This window comes from Notolepis coatsorum (assembly GCF_963971535.1).
Source record: "Notolepis coatsorum genome assembly, chromosome: 7".
In the NCBI taxonomy this organism is placed as follows: Eukaryota; Metazoa; Chordata; class Actinopteri; order Aulopiformes; family Paralepididae; genus Notolepis; species Notolepis coatsorum.
In genome coordinates this window covers 89,359,816-89,382,638 of record NC_140171.1, presented here as the reverse complement: position 1 = coordinate 89,382,638, position 22,823 = coordinate 89,359,816, and the positions used below count along the sequence as shown (strand labels likewise).

General features: G+C 41.7%; 1 protein-coding gene across 2 annotated transcripts in view; it reads right to left on the bottom strand.

Moving 5' to 3' along the window:
* The window catches only part of LOC311232501 (atlastin-2), a 166,744-nt gene that overhangs the window by 60,227 nt on the left and 83,694 nt on the right, over positions 1–22,823 (bottom strand). For both annotated transcript variants that reach the window (XM_084319326.1, XM_084319327.1), the window contains 2 exons: positions 10,901–11,035; positions 9,855–9,959 (listed from right to left, as the gene is read on the bottom strand). In XM_084319326.1, coding sequence (XP_084175452.1) covers positions 9,855–9,959; positions 10,901–11,035 — 240 coding nt within the window. The remainder of the gene's footprint in view (positions 1–9,854; positions 9,960–10,900; positions 11,036–22,823) is intronic.

The following is a 22,823-nucleotide window of genomic DNA, read 5'->3' as shown; positions in this document are numbered from 1 at the left end:
CGTCGGGTAGGTTATCCAGTGTACATATCCACACGGTCCTCGTCTAGGGCTCCTCGGATGACGGCGCCAGGTTAAGCTGCCCAGCCTGGATAAGCACACTAGCTGGTACGAGGAAACGTTGGTAATGCTGGTCACTGTAGAACGGTAGCCGCACGATACACTATACATAAATAGACTATTACTGAATTAATAGAATAGGTCGAACTCGACGGTACAGCGTTAAACTCTGATACTTCAGCTATCAATTCGCACGCGGTCTCAATGCTCTATTTTGGGGCCAAAACGGGCCCTACTTCACCGCACGTTGTATCGTGGTGTGAGGCTTCACTTGGGTAACTCGATTACTTCTGTATTCACCTGCGCCGTATTTATACGTTAGGTGAACAAACTAGTACCAGCCTTATTCCTGTCTCGTATTCTTGCGCAGAGCCGGTCATGTCCAGGCATGTCTTTGGCGGTGACTTTGAACTAGACCTTGGGGGTATGGCAGTGGCGCCTAAGGGACCGCTGTCCAATAGGAGAACGAAATATTATGGTCTGTACTAGGTAAAGGGATATTCCGTGTATATGTACAAAGAATACACAAGGGATATCAGACGATATACAAATATTATACAATATATATCAAGTAATAAATATATATATTCGGTTTAATCTGATCCTTCGTAACAGTTATACTTTTTCATTCATATATTCATACTAAAATACGGTCTAAAGTATAAATATGTTTTTATCGTTTTCTGCAGAACGTGATTTATAGCCCTAAATGCATTATATTGATGATTGTATACAGTTTGATAGCGATCGGCGCAAGATAAAAAATGTCAAATGGACGTGCTTCTAGAAGTTTATAATTCCGTGGCCAACGCTAGATGATTCATCTAGTGTGGGTGATATGATCATTAGAGCAGTTTGTATCGAACACGGTAAAAAAAAAACGCTGAAACTCACCGTAGCTTCCTCCTAGCGTTGGGCGATGAGCAAAAATATTCCTATTATGGGATGTTGAAATATGCGTTCCATCTCCAGGTTGTATAATAGTATATACGTCCAAATCATGTTGTTTATCGAGTTATTGGTAACGGATTGCTATCCATTGTGTCTAGCTCGAGTCCCGGGACTATTAGCGAGTGATCGGACCGAATTGGAATGAGCACCAGTTTCCGTTTCCGGTTTCCGGTTTGGGCGATCCGTCGATCCGCCACCAGATGGCGCTCTTGAACCGTTGGAGAGTTGAGAAGGGATCAACAGTAGATCTCAAGTCTCCGGGGGAGAAATATGATTGCGATCACAGATTTTTGAAATATTGATCTCAATGGGTCTCATTCCCGAAAATTTTTCAAAGATATATTCTGGAAGACTTATCTTGGAACCACAGACATAATCTATGACAAGTACACTCTGAGTCCTGAACGTGCTGGAGATATGTCTTAAGTGGCTGAAACGGTCGCAGAAATGACATGATCTGATATCTGCTTGGAGAATGGCATTATGTCGTAAACTCCAAAGCGCGTTCCCGTTCAGCTCATTTGCATACAAACCACGCCCCCGACAGTCCTTATAAAGCAACTGTTGACGCAGCTGTGTGAAATGGAATGGCGGAAGTGCTTTGAGAGCCGCGTAATTACGAAACCTAGCGTCAGTCAGTGCCAATCAGAGAGCGTCTCCGAGAAATGCGGCTAGGTTTCATAATCACGCTTGCGCCCATCAAAACTAGATTAGATTAATGTATTGGCATCATATACAGCTCGCGGTACACACCTGCTGCAGCGCGCGCGCACACACACACACATGCGCGCGCAGTACTGTATATGAATGAATGAATGACATAATATATATAGCCTACGGGCCGGCGGGCGTAATGAATGAAGCAGTATGGCTTAGGCAAAGTAAAATATATTGTTGGTTTCCTGTTGGTTGTCAGTTTGGCCATGGTAGGGATTTTTTTATTTTTTTTTATTCTTTCCCACGGCGACTATGGATAGGGAATTTCTTTATTTAATTAAAATGTTCACAACAACATGGATGCATGTACTCTGCCAGCATGTTTAATATCCATAATACTAAATGTTTGACTAAGATTTCTATGAAACTTTATTCTTTTTTTTTTTTTTTTTTTTTTTTTTAATAATAATAAAAAAAAAAAAACTCATAAAATATATTGGGTCGCACCTAAATCGGCAGGGTCGGTCGGCAACCGGAAACCAACTATTAATTTTGTTAGGCCTTATTATTCCATAAGCCTATAGGCTACTGTTCATTCGTAGGCGCACACAAGACTTGTTATGGAATATTAATGCAGTCTATTTCCACCGATTAGCTTTAGTTCTTATTTATTTATCCACTGTCATTTCAGTGTTGGTGTATAGGCTATATAGTGTATTTCAATATACGTTAAATTGATATATTCGAAGGAATGCAGGTTTATAGCTATATCAACCCCCTCCAATGTACAGTAAATGACCAAGTATGGTTGTCAATATTCCAATGTACAGTTTTGCTTGTACAGTGTACGTCTACCACCCCTCCAACCTCCTCCAACAGTTTCTACGTCAAATGTACTCTCTTTTGTGGACTCTTTTTGTATCACAAACAGTACTGTATTTGCAAATATGGTATGTCATAAATGTATAGATGTAGCAGTACTGTCTATCTGTGTCGTGTGTGTCATATATGTTATGATGAATTGAAAATGGGGGACCCTGATGTAACCAAGACGAAATTCTTTCTCTGGTCTGCATCCCCTTATGTAATTGAGCTGTACTGTACTGTACCCATTCTGCAATCTGTTAATAAAGTTTTCAATCAATACCAATCAATGGGATACATTGCATGTTGACCTGCATTCTTTCAAATGTATATAATTAATCATTAAAACAGATGTGTAACAAATAAGAAATGCAAATTCCACAGAAGGCATTAAATTATTATAATTGTCAATCATTTCACAATAATTGCATAATTGTGTTTGAATATCTGAGTAATTAAAGTAATTATACATTTGTCCAAAATAGCTGGTTCAGATATGGTTAATCCAGCTGCCCTGTGATCAGATGAATCCATATTATTTATTTTTCCGACATAAAATGCGTAATTTATTATCGTACAAATATTGTCATATTTATTTTAATTATGATCAAGTAATTAATTCCAAGGAGGCCTGTAGCGTTAACATGAAGGAATCACTATGAGAACACAGTCTGTCAAGTTGTAATAACGTTTTATATTAGTCAATCAATCATGAGATTTGATCGTGGGCTGAGAGCATATTTAAGAGTGCTCCTCAGCACTCTTGGATCTGCTCTCAAATAAGATCTCAGGAAAATTTGAGGACTCCCACTCCCAGCCCTAATATGTCTTAAATAGGCCGAAATCTGGCTAAGACTAAATATTTTGTCGTAACTACGTTCGAGAATGAGACCCAATGACGTGTTACAGCGTCATTGGCAGAATGAGCATGGCGGGGAATGACGAGTTTAGGCGTCCTTGGTAGAGAAAGTGTTAATAGTTCAAATGTCTGTGTCCCATTCCCGTTTGCACACGCAGATACACACACACGCACACAGTGGGCCAGTGACTTTGGTGGTATGTGCTATTGCACATATGTGTGTCCCGTTCCCGTTTGCACATGCACGCACAGTACAAATATACATTTATTAAAAAAATTAATAAAAAAAACTCTGTTACTTGAAATATTTTTGTGTGCTCCTAAATTTCTTTGTGTGCTCCTAAATCTTTTCAATTAGGAGCACATGTGCTCCTTGGGAAAAAGGTTAGTGTAGAGCCCTGATACACCACATGTAAAAACTGAGCTTGGCAAAACTGGTTGTAAATATTGTGCGCCGTACAAATAGAACAAACTACAGAAAAGAATAACTACATTCCATTAGAATGTTAGAGTTTAACACAGACCCGACATAAGTCGGGTTAACTCGCAGAACGTTGGGCGCGAAACCCGAGAAAAGTCGGGTTTTCATTGTTATTTCTTTTATTCAATATTTTTCTTCATAATTCATCCATCCAGCCTGATGTTATCATTGGGAATGGGTCTGAGATCGCAAACGTCCAATACCGCCACCTAATGCCTTGCGGCCGCTATTGCACTCCATTTGAAACTTTGTGGCTTGGTGTCTGGGCCGAGCTGCGGCGTGCGTGCAGGGTCTAAATACTCGGGCAGGGCAAGCGGTTATAACGGATGCATCGACGAGGGTTCATGTTCAATGTTGGAAACACGATCGCGATCAGTACTTGGAATGGCAATCAGATAATTGGATTATTCTTTTTGCAGTACATCATAGACAAGGTAAGGGCTATATGTTATCAATCTTGCGTTGATCCGATCATTCTTTCCCCGCGATCGGAGCGTGTGTCTGTAATGTACTGTGTAACGTATTCCGTTGGTGGCGATCGAAGCATAGAAACCACCCCCCCCATTCATTCATGCATGCATGATGAAACATAATACAGAAAATCTAGCGTTGATTTCAGATCGATTATTGATCCAGGCGAGGAATGGCACGATTTATAATGAAATGGGATTACACAGAATTACTCTAAAACTATACTCATATTCACCACGGTATAAAACGGAAATGTATGGGTGAAAAAAGTATCTGTTTTTTGCATCTTGACCGAAAGAAACTCAATGACACATCGACTATGTTATTAGATCCATAGCTATAATATTTAATATAGTTTTAGCACTGCAAACACTGGCATTTATCCCCATTGAACAAATCGCTGGCACACACAGCCATACGCCCACAGCGACCTCTGGCGCTGAACCTAACACTTTGAGTGCGACGCCCGAGAATATTCGGGTTTACGCCCCGACCGTTGAGTGCCACGCCCGAGAATATTCGGGTTATTTTTTTTTTTTTTTTTATTAGCGATCTGAAATCATATTGCATCACGCGAGCCTACCGTTGGAGATCCAGGGACCGCCGGCGCTCAGATCTGAAAAAAGCGCCCCCTATCGTCTCCCAGATGGTAAATCACCCTTTTGGAATGGACTCAATGAAAGTGAATGGGAGAACGGATTTCTGACTCCACATTTTACTTCTCACTGATGCAGCCGGGGTCTACCAGAGTTCATTCTGGAGCCTCTGAGCCACGCGGATCATGTGTTCTACTGTATACACGGTTGATCAATACATTTATCGATTTTTTCGAATGGCGATCGGAAATTGGAATAAACCATTTGGATACCATCTGACCTCAGGTAAGGAAGCTATGTTATCAGTGTTAGGATAATCAGACTCGTTTTCACGGAGATATAAGCGTTTTATTATGTGATATAGCTGTTTTGACTGTAAAAGCCATGAGGAAATAACAGCAGCGATTATCAGCGCACGGCACGAGCGTGCGTGCGCACACATAATCGATCATCTAGCGTTTTTATTTGAAAACGATTCATAAATAGGCAGACAAATGACAACGTTCTGGAATATTCCAGTAAAAGGCGATTATCATAGAACGTGTCGTTTTTCCCCGGAAAACGGGTGATTTTCAAAATGCTATCAAACGGAAATGAAGCGATAAAAATACAATCTGCCTTGCCAATGTTGACAGGAAAATGAGTCTTTGATAAGCGACGGGCAGATTAGACACATAACCATAATTTAAAACATAGATTAGGCGTTATTAACGTTAACATTGGCCGTGGACCGTGGCATCAAGGGGGTAAAAAGGAAAACCCGGCGTGGCACTCAAAGTGTTAATGTTCAATTGTGTTTTTTTTAAATATATATATAAAATATATATATTGTAAACAGGTCACTGGTGAAAGAGATTTCGGTGTCATGTAAGATAAGATAAGATATTCCTTTACTGATCCCCTTGGGGAAAGTCGGGCATCATCGCAGCATGGGGGAGGGGGGGTAATGAGGTAATAGGCAATCAAAATGTATCTGAATATAAACATGAGAAAATTAAACAGTGTAAACAAAGGTGTTACAATAAATATATAGGCAATACAAAATTTGAATCTGAATAAATACTATGAGTTGCATATAGCGCTTTTATACAAAGCATTTTTGAATTTGTTCCTCATATTTTACCCATTCACACACCGACGGCGGAGACAACCATGCAAGGTGCCAACCTGCTCATTGGGAGCAGTTAGGGGTTAAGTGTCTTGCTCAAGGACACTTCGACACGCTGCCCGGGTGGAGCGGGAATCAAACCGGGAACCTCTGTATTACCAGACGACTGTTCTACCTCCTGAGCCACTGTCGCCCCTGGCAATAAAGTTTACTTGCATAGATAAAGAAAAAATAAAACCAGGCCCTGTTACACACTCACTCAGTCACACCCAGGCCCTGCTACACACTCACACCCAGGCCCTGTTACACACTCACACCCAGGCCCTGTTACACACTCACTCAGTCAGTCACACCCAGGCCCTGCTACACACTCACTCAGTCACACCCAGGCCCTGCTACACACTCACTCAGTCACACCCAGGCCCTGCTACACACTCACTCAGTCACACCCAGGCCCTGCTACACACTCACACCCAGGCCCTGCTACACACTCACTCAGTCACACCCAGGCCCTGCTACACACTCACTCCCAGGCCCTGCTACACACTCACACCCAGGCCCTGCTACACACTCACTCAGTCACACCCAGGCCCTGCTACTAGGGGTGGACGGTATGAATTTGCGCTACGGTATGGATTTTGACTATACCTTCATACCTTGTGACCGGTAGACTAGAGGGGTTCCCAAACTTTTCAGGCCGGGGCCCCGAAAATAAGGCGTCAGAGAGCCGCGGCCCAATGCACATCGTCAGGCTTTTTTTTCTCTTTTTTTTTGTCAGGCGACCGATTTTTTAAGCCAAATATCACTTCAATCCTATTAAGTTAGTTCAAGTTAGTCATTCATTTATATGTGCTATTTATGAGAGGGCTAACTTGTAGCAAAATAATAATGATAATAATAATAGCCTCATTAAAATACTATTGTTGCTTCGGTTGTTTTCAGCGTTTTATGTGCATAATCTGTTATTTAGTTTAGTTTGAAATGTTCGTTGAAATAAGTAGATTTTTCGTTTTTGTTTACTTATTAAGTTAATATAAAACCATATAGTCACATTTTAGAATACAATAGAATAGAATATTACTGCAATTCAAGAAATATTCTATAAAGGATGGCGTAGGAAAGGCGGTGCGTCAAGATTTTATGATGTTATAAGAGAATACAATGCACCCAAATTGGCGGGTCTGAGATTGAGCTGGGAGAACGATGTACGTGAGGATATTACTGAGGAAATGTGGGAGAAACTGGTGTCCAAATGGAGTAAATTCTCTAGGGAGGCGCAATCACAACTTCTTTTTTACAAAGTGTTGAACAGAAGCTATTGGACGCCTAGTAAACTGGCCAGACTGAAATTAAGGGACAGTGACATCTGCTGGAGATGTGAGAAGGAGACAGGCACTTTACTGCACATGTTGTACGAATGTGAGAAGGTCCGGAAAATGTGGGATCAAATTGTGATATTCCTAAGTAAGGTCTTGAATGTGAAGATAAATAACGCCCCAATGGCATGTGTTTTGGGTATAGTACCGAAAGGGATTAAACTGCCTAAATACCGGGGAATGTGGTATAGAATGGCCATGATATCAGGATGTAGAATTGCATTACGACATTGGAAATCACCTGTTGATATTACTTTTAAAGAATGGATGGAACTAATGTTCCGGACAGCATCATATGAAAGGGTGACGTATAGAGTCGCAGGGAGAGAGGATATTTTCGCTGAGGTATGGGACAGTTTTCTACACCTGACTGAACGGTCTGGGGACAAATGACTAAGATGGGATTACAATATTATCAAGGATGAATATGAAAAAGGGGATTTGATCTGATGGTACTTGTGCTTTATAATGTATTGTGTATATATGTACATATATTTTATGTCCGGATGGTGTGTCTATGGAACGGTCACTGTCTCTATCACACTCACATGTGCGCAGGTATAGCCGCATACAAGTATCTAGGATACACATATTCATATGTGTACATAATAGGTTTACACACACTCATATACACAAGGATAAGGTATACACGTCAGGGGCACACATACATGCACATACTCATTTATAGGAAATAGGCATACACATACCTACATATACACATAGTTGAAATATAAGCTTTCACTGACACATAAGGGGGATACACATGTATATAGGAGACACACACATACGTAGCTGAGACGCACATATATATACACATCTGAGATATACACTCGCATAGGGGGCAGAGGCACACATGGATACGAAACACACACAAGAGATAGGAGTACAGTCACATACCAGGAAGATGCACACACACACATATGAGGCATGTACACATGCTTACGTGATACACGTACCCACATACATGTGTCGGAGACATGCGTGCATGCATGTTATCATGCACAACTGCATATGTCTGGGGCGCGTTCTCTCACATGCAATATGGAGAAGGGTGGCATCCCGATAGAGGATGCAGCACATACCTGCTCGAAGGTAGTTCGGTCTACATGCAAGGTATATATATCAGGAATGTATACGCATAATGTATAGTATAGTATGTTTCTTTTTTCGTAAGTCTTTTTTTATTTTCCATGTCAGTTATTAATGTATTTGTATGAGTCCTTTACATGTTTTGTATGTTCTTACAAAAAAGAAAAAGGCAAATCCTGGAAATTGAATATGATGATGTGGAAAGAGATGTTTGGAATGTTGGAGAGATTTGTGCAAAAAAAAAAAAATATAAAAAAAAAAAAAAAAAATAGAATATTAGAATACAACTAGAAACACTGTCCTGGCCTGCTTCTAAGTTCAGTGGCCTGGAGATTTTTCTTTTTTTTTATAATCATCTCGCGGCCCACCTTTGGGTCGCGACCCCGACTTTGGGAACCACTGGACTAGACCGTAGCAGCTAGTCACAGCAGTAGCAATGATGTTAACGTTACTTGACGATAACGTTTGCAGTGGTCGTTGCATAGTGTTTAATTGTACTGAGTTTTTCTCCACTTGCTCACGGACCTTGTCATATAGGGGCATTTCAATTTGGCTAAGGAGGCTGAGAGGAGACTTGCTTTAGCGCAGCAACGGGCTAACGTTAGCCATTTTAAGATAAATTAATATACCGCGATATATACCGTTACAGTCTATGCTTCAAATCATACCGTGATATACATTTTAGACCATACTGTCCAGCCCTACCTGCTACACACTCACTCAGTTACACCCAGGCCCTGACTGCTACACACTCACTCAGTCACACCCAGGCCCTGCTACACACTCACTCAGTCACACCAGCAGACCTCTACAATGCTCTACAGGCCACTAGACCACATCACTGGAGCCATTTTGGCGTGTAGTGCTTTGCTGAAGGACGTGACACAAACTGCTTCTATGGGAAGTTACTGACAAACCTGGTGACTTACATGCAAATAAATGGTCCAAAACAAAGTATTCGTCAGGGAATTATCAGTACTTGTGTATACGGTTTACTTCTACTTATAGTATATATATTCAGATACAATTTTATTTTCTATTGCCTATATTTATTTTATTGTAACATATATTATATCCGGTAGGGCACAGGCCCTCATCTGCACCTTTGTTTACACCATTTACCTTTCTCATATTTTTATATTCATATTTCATTTTATTGCCCATATTTATGGCTTATTACCCTGCTCATACCTCCCCTCCCATCGCCTGTGCTGCTGGGGTTGATGTTTTATTTTGTATAAATCTTTTATAAAGTTGTTACATTTTAAAAACGTGAATAAACAGATTTATATAAAAAAGAAACTGTGACACAGAAGTTTGGATTGAGGAAGGAGCCAAGCTGTACCTGTAAGGAGCTGGTCATTGTGCTCAAAGCAAACAGTGTGGCACAATCTTTGATGGTGGACTGGCTGTCGAACGCTCCTTGTGTGTCGATTAACAGAACTGCAACCTGCCAAAAACACAAAAACGTTGACAAATCAGGGTACAATGCTAATCAAGGTCATGGAAACGGCATGGGAGACATAACCATGTAGCTATTCTGGAATCAGCATGCAAGACGGATAACTGTGCAGTTAATCTGGAATCAGCATGCAAGACGGATAACTGTGTAGTTATTCTGGAATCAGCATGCAAGACAGATAACTGTGTAGTTCATCTGGAATCAGCATGCAAGACTGATAACTGTAGTTATTCTGGAATCAGCATGCAAGACAGATAACAGTGTAGTTATTCTGGAATCAGCATGCAAGACAGATAACCATGTAGTTATTCTGGAATCACGTATAAATCGATCTGCACTTTCTCTGCCGAGCTATAGTCACTTTTCCGCACCTACTCCCGATCCCGAACGAAAAGTGACTATAGCTCGGCCGAGAAAGGGCCGGTCAACTTGGGACTGGTCTCTCCGTATTCAGGAGACTTGGGCGTATAAAAGTAGATGTCTCCAGCACCCCCACAGCCGTAGCTACAACCACTTAATGTCAAGGCTCTCATCCACATTCATTCATTTTCTCCCCCCGCTCTCTCTCCCATGAGCTCATTGTAACCTGGAAGTGCAGTGGTCTATACAGTGTATACTGAATTTGAGCTGCCATGTGACACATTTCCCAACGAGAATCAATAAGCAAGAGAAGAGAACTTGTGCACAGTCCTTTAACTTGCAATATTTTCAGAAAAACCTGATGAAAGTCTAAGGACTGAAACACACTTTTAATAAAGTCTATTGCCAGTAAAAGGACAGTGTAGGGAGTCATCTTCTCTTGCTTATAGAAATGTTCTCCTACGCACCTACGCACCCGTCTATAAAGAAACTGAAAGTGTGCATGAGATTCCTACGGGAATCAATAAAAGTATCTTCTTCTGATAAAAAGCATTTAATCTTGAACAAACCTTGCTGCCGTCAGGTTTGTCCACCACAAACACCTCGCTCCAGGCCAGGATGCCGGTGGTCTCCCTCTCGCAGCCCCCCCTCCAGGTGAAGCCCGTTAGAGGCTCCTCCAGGCCTCCCATCCACGAGCTGGATGACTGAAAGCACAACGGGACACCAGAGTCATCATTTAGTCCAAATCAGGTTCCTCCTGAGCATGAACTCATTCAGCGCCAATCACGAGTATAGTCGGGTTAACTCGCCAACCGTTCAGCGCCAATCACGAGTATAGTCAGGTTTTAATCGTTATTTCTTTTATTAGCTATATCCATACATTTTTCATCCATCCAGCCTGATGTTATCATTGGGAATGGGTCTGAGCTCGCAAAAGGGCAAATACAGCTGCCTATGCCTTCCAGCCGGTATTGCACATCATTGAAATCCCTTCCCCTTGGGCTGTACGCTGATCTAACAAGTCCGGTCCAGGTTTTCCTTCTCTGGCAAGAGTAACATTTATAACATGGACTGGGGAGACTGGGAGCAGCGTGGATTATGCCTTTCGGACATATAACATTGGATCAATAAATGCGATCAATATTTGGAATGGCGATCAGGAATTGGATTAATCTTTTTGCAGGACATCAGATGTGAGGTAAGGACTCTATGTTACGAATCTTGGGTTAATCCGATGTTTCTTTCACCACCATCGGAGCGTGTGTGTGTGTGTGTTTCTGACGTTGGCTGCAGGCAAAGCACTGAGAAGTGATTTTTCAGCCCCCGCTTCTGTTCACGCATGATGACACATATAATACCGATAATCTAGCGTTATTTTCAGAACGATTCATAAATCAAGCGACAAATGGCACGATTTCTAAGGAAATACATTGAAGCGCTGTTTGCTCGAGTTTCTTGAGATTAGACAGAATGCTCTGGAAATATACTCTTATTCACCACGGTATAAAACGGAAATGTATGTATGAAAAAAACAATCTGTTTTGTGCATGTTGACTGGAAGCAACTCACTGACAATTGGACGGGTGTATTAGACCCATAGCTATAATATAAGATATATTTTAAGCACTCGCAAATGTCGCAGTCTCCCCATTGATTAAAGCGATGGCGCTCTAGCGCCCTCTGGCACGCCGACCCGTGGCGCTGAATGAGTTAAAGAAGAAGCCACAGAGGATCTTAATGGACAGAAATAGATGCCTCTGACATATTGCATCCTCATGATACGGTTTATTCAGGTACTTTTTTTTTTAATTTATTGATCTTTTTCCCCCTCCTTTTTCCTCCGATTTGTCTCCCATCCCAATGTTAGTCGTTATGCCAATTCCCAATCCCCTTCCTGGTCGCTGCGCACTTACCCCCCACAGTCGGTCTGGGAGAGTGGAGGCTACCACGTGCTTCCTCCGACACACGTCCAGCCAATCAACCGCTTCTTTTCACCTGGCAGCGCGGATTCTCACTGAGAGGGCGTAGCGTGTGGAAGGATCACACTATCCCACTTAGATCCTATCCGCGCTTAGCAGGCGCCCCGACCGAACTGTAGGAGTCGCTGTTTACAACAACCAGGACCCACCCCGCCTATTCAGGTATTCTTTATCGTTTATTGTTATTTGCACTTACAAACGTACATTCTGGAATAAAAAGAAACAAACATACATTCTGGAATAAAAAGAAGTAAAATAAGAACAGTTCAAATGTGCAGGAAAGGTCATAAAGGCGAAAGGCTTATAAGTGACCCCCCCTCTTAAACCTATATAGAATAACTACACCGAACCCCCCCCCCCCCCCTCCTCCCCACTAACATGCGCAAACACACATGCGCATATCCCTCTCTCATACACACAGATGCATACCATACAGCATTATACAACAATTACAATGTTGAAAAAATTGAAGAAAAAAGACTACTCACAAATACACAAGGATACTAAAGACTACAAGATCTGTAGTTATTTTTTAAGCTTGCTTTTAAATGTATTTAAAGTGGAACATGTTTCCGTTAGATTTTTTATATCATTCCACATCACTGCACCTTGATAGACAATGAGAATTTGGCAACAGAGGTCCTACAGAAAGGAATGCGTAACGATGTACCCCATCCGAAACGATGGGGTACTGACTACGGTAGTATTCTCACCGCACGAAGCACTATATATTAACAGACTATTATTAGCTTAATAGACTACGTCCAACTCGACGATATAGTGCCAAATATGACTATTCAAATATTAATATACACGATGTCTCAATACCGATGGTAGGCGAACTTGGCCTTACTCCCACACGTGGCGTCGCGGGGAGGCTTTACGTCTGTGACTCTATTGGAGGGTAAGAAACTGGACTGAAAAGAAAGTCCTACTTTAGTAGCGCAGTATATATACGCACTATGAACAAATAGTCCCATTAGTGGTGCGGTAGCCAAATTCCTACGCGGAACTAGGACTTGTTCGTACATGTCGAGCGGTACGTTTGAACTGGGTCTGAGGGGTATGGCAGCCTGGCACCAAGGTCTCGACCAATAGTAGAATGGAGACTATTATGGGATGTTCAGTAGGCTAGAATGGATATTCAATGCATATTGTACAAGGAATATACAAGGGATATCAGGGAATATTAGAGAATATACAAATACAATTAAATATATATATATAAATAAATATATATATTCGGTTTAATCTGGCCCTTCACAACAGTAACCAACGATGTTTTATATGTCTGCACTTTATGCATTCCTCATTTTATGCCCGTCTTAACTTTTTTTTATTTTTTTACTGCTGTGAAGCACTTTGAGCCGCAATTTCTGTATGAAAGGTGCTATACAAATAAAGTTTAAAGTTTATTATGACAACACGCCAGCGCTACCCATGAGTTTTACATTTATTTTAATATTTAAATTATTTATTTATTTTTTGCAGTGAAAGCTTGGGGCCAGCTTATACCTTATACACTGTACTCCGCACCATCTTGTTTGAAGGGGAAAGCCCTGTTCTAGTTCTGGGAATCTCTTGAAGGGGTGCGTAGCTGTTGCTTTTTTGTCTGAAGTGATTCATGTTAAAGGAACACGCCAACTTCTCCAGAGAGAGACAAGAAGATAGATACCAGTTTTGTCTCTGTGCGTTCAGTAGAAAGCTATCTGGCTGCATGTTAGCCTAGCTTAGCACAATGAATGGAAGCGGACATGGCCGGTTAGCCTAGGCATTGTCCAACTAACACCTCTCAGGAAGGCTAACTGGCACTGTCCGCTTCCATGCATTGGGCTAAGCTACAAAACATCATCTGATTTAACCCACGGCACACTGTGTGACTCCCTCCAGGCATGACGCATTACACAAGTAGATTTCTGAACTGATTTAATGAAGCTTGTCCAGTCTCCATCCAAACCGTAAAATCTTGTTGGCTGTGTACCAGTATAAGAGAACATTGAGAAGTCCTGGTGTTGTTTATGTATTTCGTTTTCGTCTTGTTAGATTGTCTTGTTAAGACAACTATCTTCATTTACTTGCCAGAATTGACCGCAAGGTCAAGACAGCCATCCATCAGGTCATGTCAAGACACAAAAGAAAGAAGGCGGAAACACGTCACCGGATATTAAATGAGACAAAGTAAAAGAAATCATGTGCTATTCAAATTATCTATATAAACCATATGAAATACAATCATGTGTATTATTATTAATATGCAAAATAAACATAAAATCGTAAGCATAAATAACTGAACTGTATGTAACCATTGCTGCATTTACACTCCCACCTATACTAATAGAATGTGGAATTGTGGAATTTCTTATTGCAGGTACTTCAAAGGATATGTCTCGAAGGTCAATTGTATTCAACAAACAAGGTAAGTTTACAGGTAAGGGTTTTTACAACAGATAAACTCACAGGTACCAGGTAAGTATCTCTTAAAATAACAAAATAAAAACTCCTATTTCAGGGGTAAAGGTAAGCAGGAAATGGGTAAGTGCCAAATAGATTAATGCTAAATAAACTCACTAGTGCTCTAATCTGCTTCTAACAATGTCTTGTGTATTGGTCTCTCTAAAATACACTGTACTTGTAACTGAGGGGTTACAAATCCCTGACTGTATTAAAGATTGTGATAGATTAAACCACTGCTAGTTATGTACTTTAATTACTGGCCAGACAGTACATCAAATATAGATGGTGAACACCCACAAGAACACGGCATTGACAAAGAAATAGTATTTGAGGGTAATTTATTATTATTATGCAACATTAGGTTACAGAATGAGAATTAGGGTCGCGCTTGTATGGCGAAGAATATACGTAAAGTCAGTCAATAGCATGAGTCACTAAGAATAGCAGGAATCCTACGATGGGTCTAAGTTGACACCACCTGTCGTATAGTAGCAACTATATAGGGCAACACTGGTACTGACTGGAGACAATGGGTTCCCTCCGGGGGTGTAAGGCCTGGAGGGTAGAGGAATGTTCGGGTACTCCGTCTGATTCAATGAGGAATAAAGAGACTCCAGGTACAGGAGTCGGTCCTTGTAAATCCCTTGATCAGCAGCAAAGTAATAATTGTAATCCAAATGCTCGACAGCATTGATGACAGCTAGCCAGCCTCCGTCCACGAGGCCGGCCCGAGTTGTAATCCTCACGAGGTTGAATCCCAAACGATAGTGGAAATCAACGATGCTCTTCTCCGGGTACCACGTTCCAAATCAATATAATCCAACCAGTAATGGTTCTGCAATCGCCGACTCCGATTCTCCTGTGTACATGTCCAACGGTTCTCCGCCTAGGACTCCTCGGGTGTGGGCGACGTATTTAGGCCACACACCCTGGTTAAGTACACTAGCTAAAGACACGACGAACCGCTGGGTAATGCTACACACGAACGAACTGTGGCCGCACGATATACAATAAATGAACGACTATTTACTTCACATTAGATTAAGTCGAACTCAACGTTACTTCATTAAACTCTGACACTTTTACCATTCTATTCGCACGCGGTTCTCAATGCTCTGTTAGACGCAAGGTTGCTCACTTCACTGCACGTTGACTCGTGGTGAAGGTGGGTAAGGTACTGAACGAAGACACGAAGCTAAGCACGGTGTGCGCACCTTGCGCTGTATTTATACTTAAGTGAATATCTAGTCCCAACCTCAGTCCTTGTCTGGTATCACTACGCTGACTCCGGGCATGTTCCGACATGCCTGCACTTGTCTTTGAACTTGCCGTTGGGGGCTTGCGCGCTGGCGCCTGGGGGCGCTGTCCAATAGGAGAGCGAATATTACTCTGGTTTGAACGTAGGTAAAGGGATATACCGTGTATATATAAATAATATACAAAGTATATCAAACAATAAAGGTAGATTCTCAGTTTAATCTGGCCCTTCACAACAGTACTGGTTGTAGCTTTCCCTTTGCTATCGTATGTGGTGTGGCTTACTAGCAGCTTCACCTTTCTGCGGTCTTGGCAAGTTCATGCTTTTGCTTGAGTCTTTTTATCTCAGCTGGGAAGGCCTCTTCTTGAGCAAGCTTGATGATAGCAAGCTCAGCATCTTTTCTTTCTTCGATAGTTGTATTTTCGTTGGTGCGTTCTTTTGTACATTCGGCACTTGACACATCTGTAGAGGTGCGACGAGACAGTGCTGCTGCATCCCATGATCCACCATCCATTAGCTCTGAGTGCGTTTGTTGTCGGATCTTTTCGTGGTGGTGTTTGATGAGTAGGGATGAGATGTGGCTTTTCTGTGGAAGTATTGCTGGATGTTTTATGTGGGGGTGTAGCGCTGTTTGACCTAGACATCCTCCCACCCTGAGGATCCCGTCTTCGTCCAGAGCTTTTTTAGCTTACTTTCTTTGTTTAGTTTTCTTTCGAGACCTTTCAGGTGGTGGATTGCGCTGATCTTGTTGTTAGGTAGCTCTGGTCATTCCCCTTTGAACGACAGGGGCATCTCGTAGTGCCCGTTTTCCTTCTGTGTGATAGTGAATGGGTTTCCATATCTCTCGTTCAAAAGCTTCCACGCCACAACATAAGCGGATGCTGTGCCGAGTAGGAAATAGCCATCGATCGCCTTTCTTGCATCTCCATCTACATACTTGTGGAGATGCTAGATCTTTTCATTTTCCTGGATGTTCTTCTGATCTATCAGAGTTTGAAATTATGTCTCCAGTCACTGTACAGCAATGGATTCCCTTTGAATACTACAGGTTCAGGAATGGGGATTCAGTTTGAACTCACTGTATTTGCCAGGACCCTGACAAGCTCCGAGTCTGATGTACTTTCACCCGGGGAGGAGACTACAGTTCTTGGTGCAGAGAGCACATACGAGGAAGGAGGACTTGTAGGAGCAGGCATTTGGTCGACTGTTCTCCTCTCGCTATCCACTACGATGTTTAGCTTCTCTTCTTCTGTTGTCACCACTTGGTCGTACACTTGGATTCTAGCTTCAAGTTCAAGTTCAAGTTTCTTTAATAGTTGTCATACAGAAGTACAGAATACTTTTATACAAAATGCTTCTTACTGTTACGCTCCAGAGACTGTGCAAGACAAGATAAGTATGAAATAAAATAACATAGTATAGCATGTAAATTAGAAGTAAAAAATGAGGTCACAGTGTTCAGTATAGACATATGTACAATGTTCGATGCAGAATAGACGTAACTGAGTTACCATAATATACAATATACTATGCAGTGTACTAATATACAATACTAATATACTAATCTAGATTAAAATGGCTAAAAAAAATTAAAAAAAACCTGCCGAAGGCATTCAAAATATGTGTGTTCTACCCAAATAATGACCAGAAGTAAGTCCTTACTTTTTCTTTCCTCCTTATGTTTCTCAGGCCAGGTGGCCCATTACACCATGAGCCCATGTCCCGTTTCCAAAATGCATTACAGACTGTTTGAAAAAGCTGTTTTGCTATGATAATTGGTAATGAAATATCAAAATAATGTTCAATAAGATGTACTTGTGTTTAATAAGTTGTTTTATTCAGAAGTTAAACACAAATAAATAATATTACCAGTACAGAACAGTACAGTATCTAGCACACTCTCAGGAGCAAAACAGAAAGAAGCATTTCAAACTTGAACTATGTGACATGGCTTGATTCAATCAGTCCAATCTCTATTTCTCCTTCTTCCACCAGTCACTCAGGCAGACCAGCTTGTTTTATGTAGCGATGTCTACTTATAGTGCCTATAATATTTTTCCCTTTGGGTGCCAATGCAAATCAACTGCTCCAGTGGAGTTGCTCAGTGGCCAATGGTGTCAACTGTGGTTGTACTGGGCAGCTCCCAGGTGTGAATGGAACTGTGTGAATGTGAAGCAGGGCGTTCCTGAAAACCTACCCTGGGTAAATAAAGGTACAACATTTTTTTTTTATTTTTTTTAGATTAATGCGTTAATTATATTATCGCGCGATAATAGTATCGCGTTAGCGCAGCACGTTAACGCCGTTAACGGCCCAGCTCTAGTTAAAATAGACATAAAAAAGTGAAGGATTGGACTTTGCGAGCTAACTGTAATACAATGTTATTTTTTTACAATAATTTACATAACATCGTAAGAAATTACTAATGTGTATGGAAACTGACAAAAAAGGTAATGGTAAAGGTAACGCTTAAAATGTATTATTGCAGCGGCAAAAGGCGCAGTGGAAATGTGTGGGTGCACCTAAATTATGTGCTGGTGCACCTAAATGAAAAAGTTAGGCGCACTGGTGCAACCAATGTAAAAAGTTAGTCTGGAGCCCTGTTTTCACATCCCTACAACCTAGACGCCTGCGAACCCCAGCTACTAGGACAGAGAGGCTTAGGCTCAGCTTCTTCCCCCAGGCCATCAGAGCCTTGAACAATGAACATTGAGTGCCACAGAACACTGAACTATCCACACACAAGCACACATGAGCACACACACGACACGCACGCTGTACACGCTCACACACTAGCAGCCACTTTAACATGAGCGGGCACACACTCATGCCGCACACACCCACACTTATTGCCAAAAGGAAAGGCCACTTTAAATTAGTATAGCAACAGTAACAGTGTATTGCACTACCAAAGCTACCTAGCATGTCCTATATGCTCTGTAAATAACTATGTACAGATACCGAGATGTCACACCATGTTACCTGTTACCCGTTATTGCACAATGTTGTTTTTATTGGATTCTATTATATGTTGTACCACTGTATTGCACATTGTTGCGGGCAAGACCACCCGCATTTCATTGTATACTTGTATGCCGTGACAAATAAAACTCTCGACTCTTGACTTGACTAGAGCAGGGTTCCCAAACCTTTTCACATCCCTACAAGAGCAGCGGTTCCCAAAGCTTTTCAATCAGGCCCCACTTGGGTCATTGGAAATATTTCCGAGCCCCACCTAACCTGGTCCCCACCTAGATATAGGCTAGAATAAATTTTAGGCTACAAGACAAGATTAACATAACAAGACACAATTAGTTTTATATATTTTATTAGAAAATGAACAAAAGCTTGGCAAATGATCCTGTGCCACTGTGAAATAATTAGGCCTAATTAAAATGTTGTAGGCCTACAGTAAGATAGGAGATTTATTTTCATTCAAATAATAATAACCTTTTGTGGCAAAACATTTAGGCTTCTGAATGTGGTCTGTATAAAGAATAACACATTAACTCAGTTCATTTTTGTTGACATTGGTGTTTATCAGTTTTGGTAGGCTAAATTAATATTATTCTTAATTCCTTCTCGCGCCCCACATACAGTACCTCCACGCCCCACTAGGGGGTCGCACCTTACACTTTGGGAACCACTGACCTAGAGGCATCAGTCAAGGTCCACTGGCTCAGGCTGTCTACACTGCAGTCTACACTGGCTGTCTACACTGCAGTCTACACTGGCTGTCTACACTGGCTGTCTACACTGGCTGTCTACACTGCAGTCTACACTGCAGTCTACACTGGCTGTCTACACTGCAGTCTACACTGCAGTCTACACTGGCTGCAGTCTACACTGGCTGTCTACACTGCAGTCTACACTGCAGTCTACACTGGCTGTCTACACTGCAGTCTCAACCGATTGCTCTGCCTCCACCCTCGTGGTCGTCGTTACCATACTGTACTTCACTACCATTTTGGACGGCGATCCCAAGATAACAGGACTCCTCGAGAGGCACAAAGGAGCCTTTATGTGTGGAATAAAAGAATGTGTTCTTGTAAAAGCAGGCCACAGTGCGGGCATTGTGCGAGCTGAAATCCTCTTTCAAGTGCAGCTCCAATGGATTATAGTCATTCCCCAAAAATTATGAAAGCTTTAGGCCAAATTGACACAGATCTAGAGTCTGTTCTGTTAGCAGATAGTTCAGTAGCAAAGTGTCAAGTGAGATATGAAGTGTACATCTAGAGCTGCCGCGATTACCGCATTACCGCGGTATCGCTGTTACATCACGGCCACCGCAGAGTAGGCTGAATACCGCGTCACCGCTGTTTTTTATAATAATAATAATAAATTACCCTCCTCTCGTTGGGCTTGCGGCTCTGCAGATATACCCTACTCATCTATCGAGGTTCCAAGCGACCCTATTGGGTACCAGAAAAGTCACGTGAAACATTGCAGACCACTGATTGGTCAGAAGAGAGACGCGTCACACGTTGTAGCGTCATGCAGTGTGTTACCACCAATCGGCAAGCGCGTATTAGGTTTTTACTTCCTGAATGTCAGATCATCACAACACGGCTAATAACGTTAGCTTTAACTCTCCGCCGGAGTGGACTACGATCGCTCCTAAGGAGTACTAAACGAGACATAATGATTTTACTGTCTGCAACGAATGTTATAATAAAAGCCCTTCGTTCTATACACTTGTCTGATTGAAAACTTTATTAACAGACCGCAGAATGGGACAACTCAGCACGCTCTGAGCAAAGAAAGGAACTGAGATATGAATAGAGTATTGCTTGCCTTGCTATTGTCCGGTAAATACGCTGATAATGCCACAAAACGAATGCCTTTATTATAAAGTAGTAACTTTATAGTAATAATAATAAGAAAGGGTCGGGGGGGTAACCACCCCTGCCCGCGACACCGAGTGAACGGCGCACGACCAGAGGGTAAACTTCGAATCCGTGTTTCACTTTCAATAACTAATGCGTGCTTGCCGAATCCCAAACAATATTCATGCTGCAAAGTCATCCTCTAAAAATAGACATTTAGACTAGAGGCAGGCTATATGCTATAAAGAGTAGACTACTACTACTAAAAAAAAAATGCATTCAAACTTTTTTTTTACATTTTTTGTGTGCATGCGGTAATAACCGCGGCGGTAGGAAATATTTTGCAAATTTGTGCGGTAAGGAAATAATCAATACCGCGGCAGCTCTATGTACATCCATTCCAGATAATATTGCATGTTTATGTTGAGTAAAGACATTTGAAAACAACGCTAACATTTCTAGTTAAGGAATATCATCAATGTTGGGATTAACTTCCTCTAATTTCCCACGGGATAATAATAAAAGTATTTCTATTCTATTCTATTCTAACCAGTTTCACTATAACCGCACTTATAAATGTCACGGTTTACAAACTGTACACATTTGAGAAGCTATTGTATCTGCATTTCGCCAGCTCATGGAATGAACAGTCCTTAAAGCTAGAGATTCTTCCCACCATGTTTAAAACCATGATCGCCAACCTTTGTCAATCAAGTTGTACGTGTTTTAATTGATTTGTTATCCTTGCTCTTTGCCTCATCTTGTTGTTTTATATGCCGCGTAATTTTATGCTTTTTAAAATTTATTTCTGTACAGTATGTACACTCGACATGACTGTAAATGAGGGAAACCTCAGTTGCCTTTCGAGTTTAAATAAAAGGTTTGAAATTAAATGAAACTGAAATGCAGCTACGGTTATTCAGCCTTGCGTTAACGCTGCAGTAGGCAACTTCCCAGCATTGTTTCACATGCTGCAACATGTCGTTAGCCTCATACCATAATTGTTGCCTACGTAATTTTTCAAGATTTTAGGAAAAGAAAAAAATACATTTTCCAGCAAATGTGTAACAGTTTTTCATTTATATATATTTTATATATATCATTTATATATATCTTTACAAAAAAGAACTGGATAATATTTCAGTTCACTAGCTATATTAGAAGAACTATTCTAAAATAATTAAATATATATTAAATATTAAAGGGGACATGCATTGCTATTCCTTGCACTATTTGGGCAACTTTACACAATTCCTGTGAGTCTATTGAAGACATCTGTACGTTTTTTTTTTAAATGCATTGTTTTATATTTCTAATCAAGTACTCAAAACCATAATTTTTCAGCCTCAGGATTTCAGGCTGTTATGGCCTGGCTCCGCCCATAAGCACTTTGAGTGACAGTCAGCCCACACAGTCTGCGACTGGTAGACCGAGAGAGATAGAGAGAGAGAGAGAGAGAGAGAGAGGGGGGGGGTGGGGGAGAGAGAGAGCGAGAGCAAGAGCAAGAGCGAGAGAGAGAGAGAGAGAGGATTCACTTCCTTGTGTGCGTCCAGCAGACATGGGGCTGTTGCAGTGGAAAAAGACAGGCCGTTATTGATAAGGCCCCCCCCCCCCCCCCTACCCTCTCTCCCTCCCTCCCTCCCTCTCTCTTCCTTTCTTCTTTTTTTTTTCTTTCTTTCACGCTCTCCCTCTGTATCATTCTGCTCTCCGCGGGGCGGTGTGTGGGGGGGGGACCTGCGCGCGGAGTGTTTGCACAGTGGTCTCTCTCTCTCTCTCCCTCCGTCTCTCCCTCTCTCTCTCTATTCTCTATCTCTCTCTCAGAGTGCATGCAGAGGTGTCGGGTTTCACTCTGCCTCCCAGTATGAGGAAGTGGTTTCCACTCGCTGTTTAGTCTCGGTAGATTGTGGGCGGGCATTAGCTCCAACCACAGAGCCAATCGCATCACTGTCCGCTTACCCAGGCCCGGGTGCGTCTA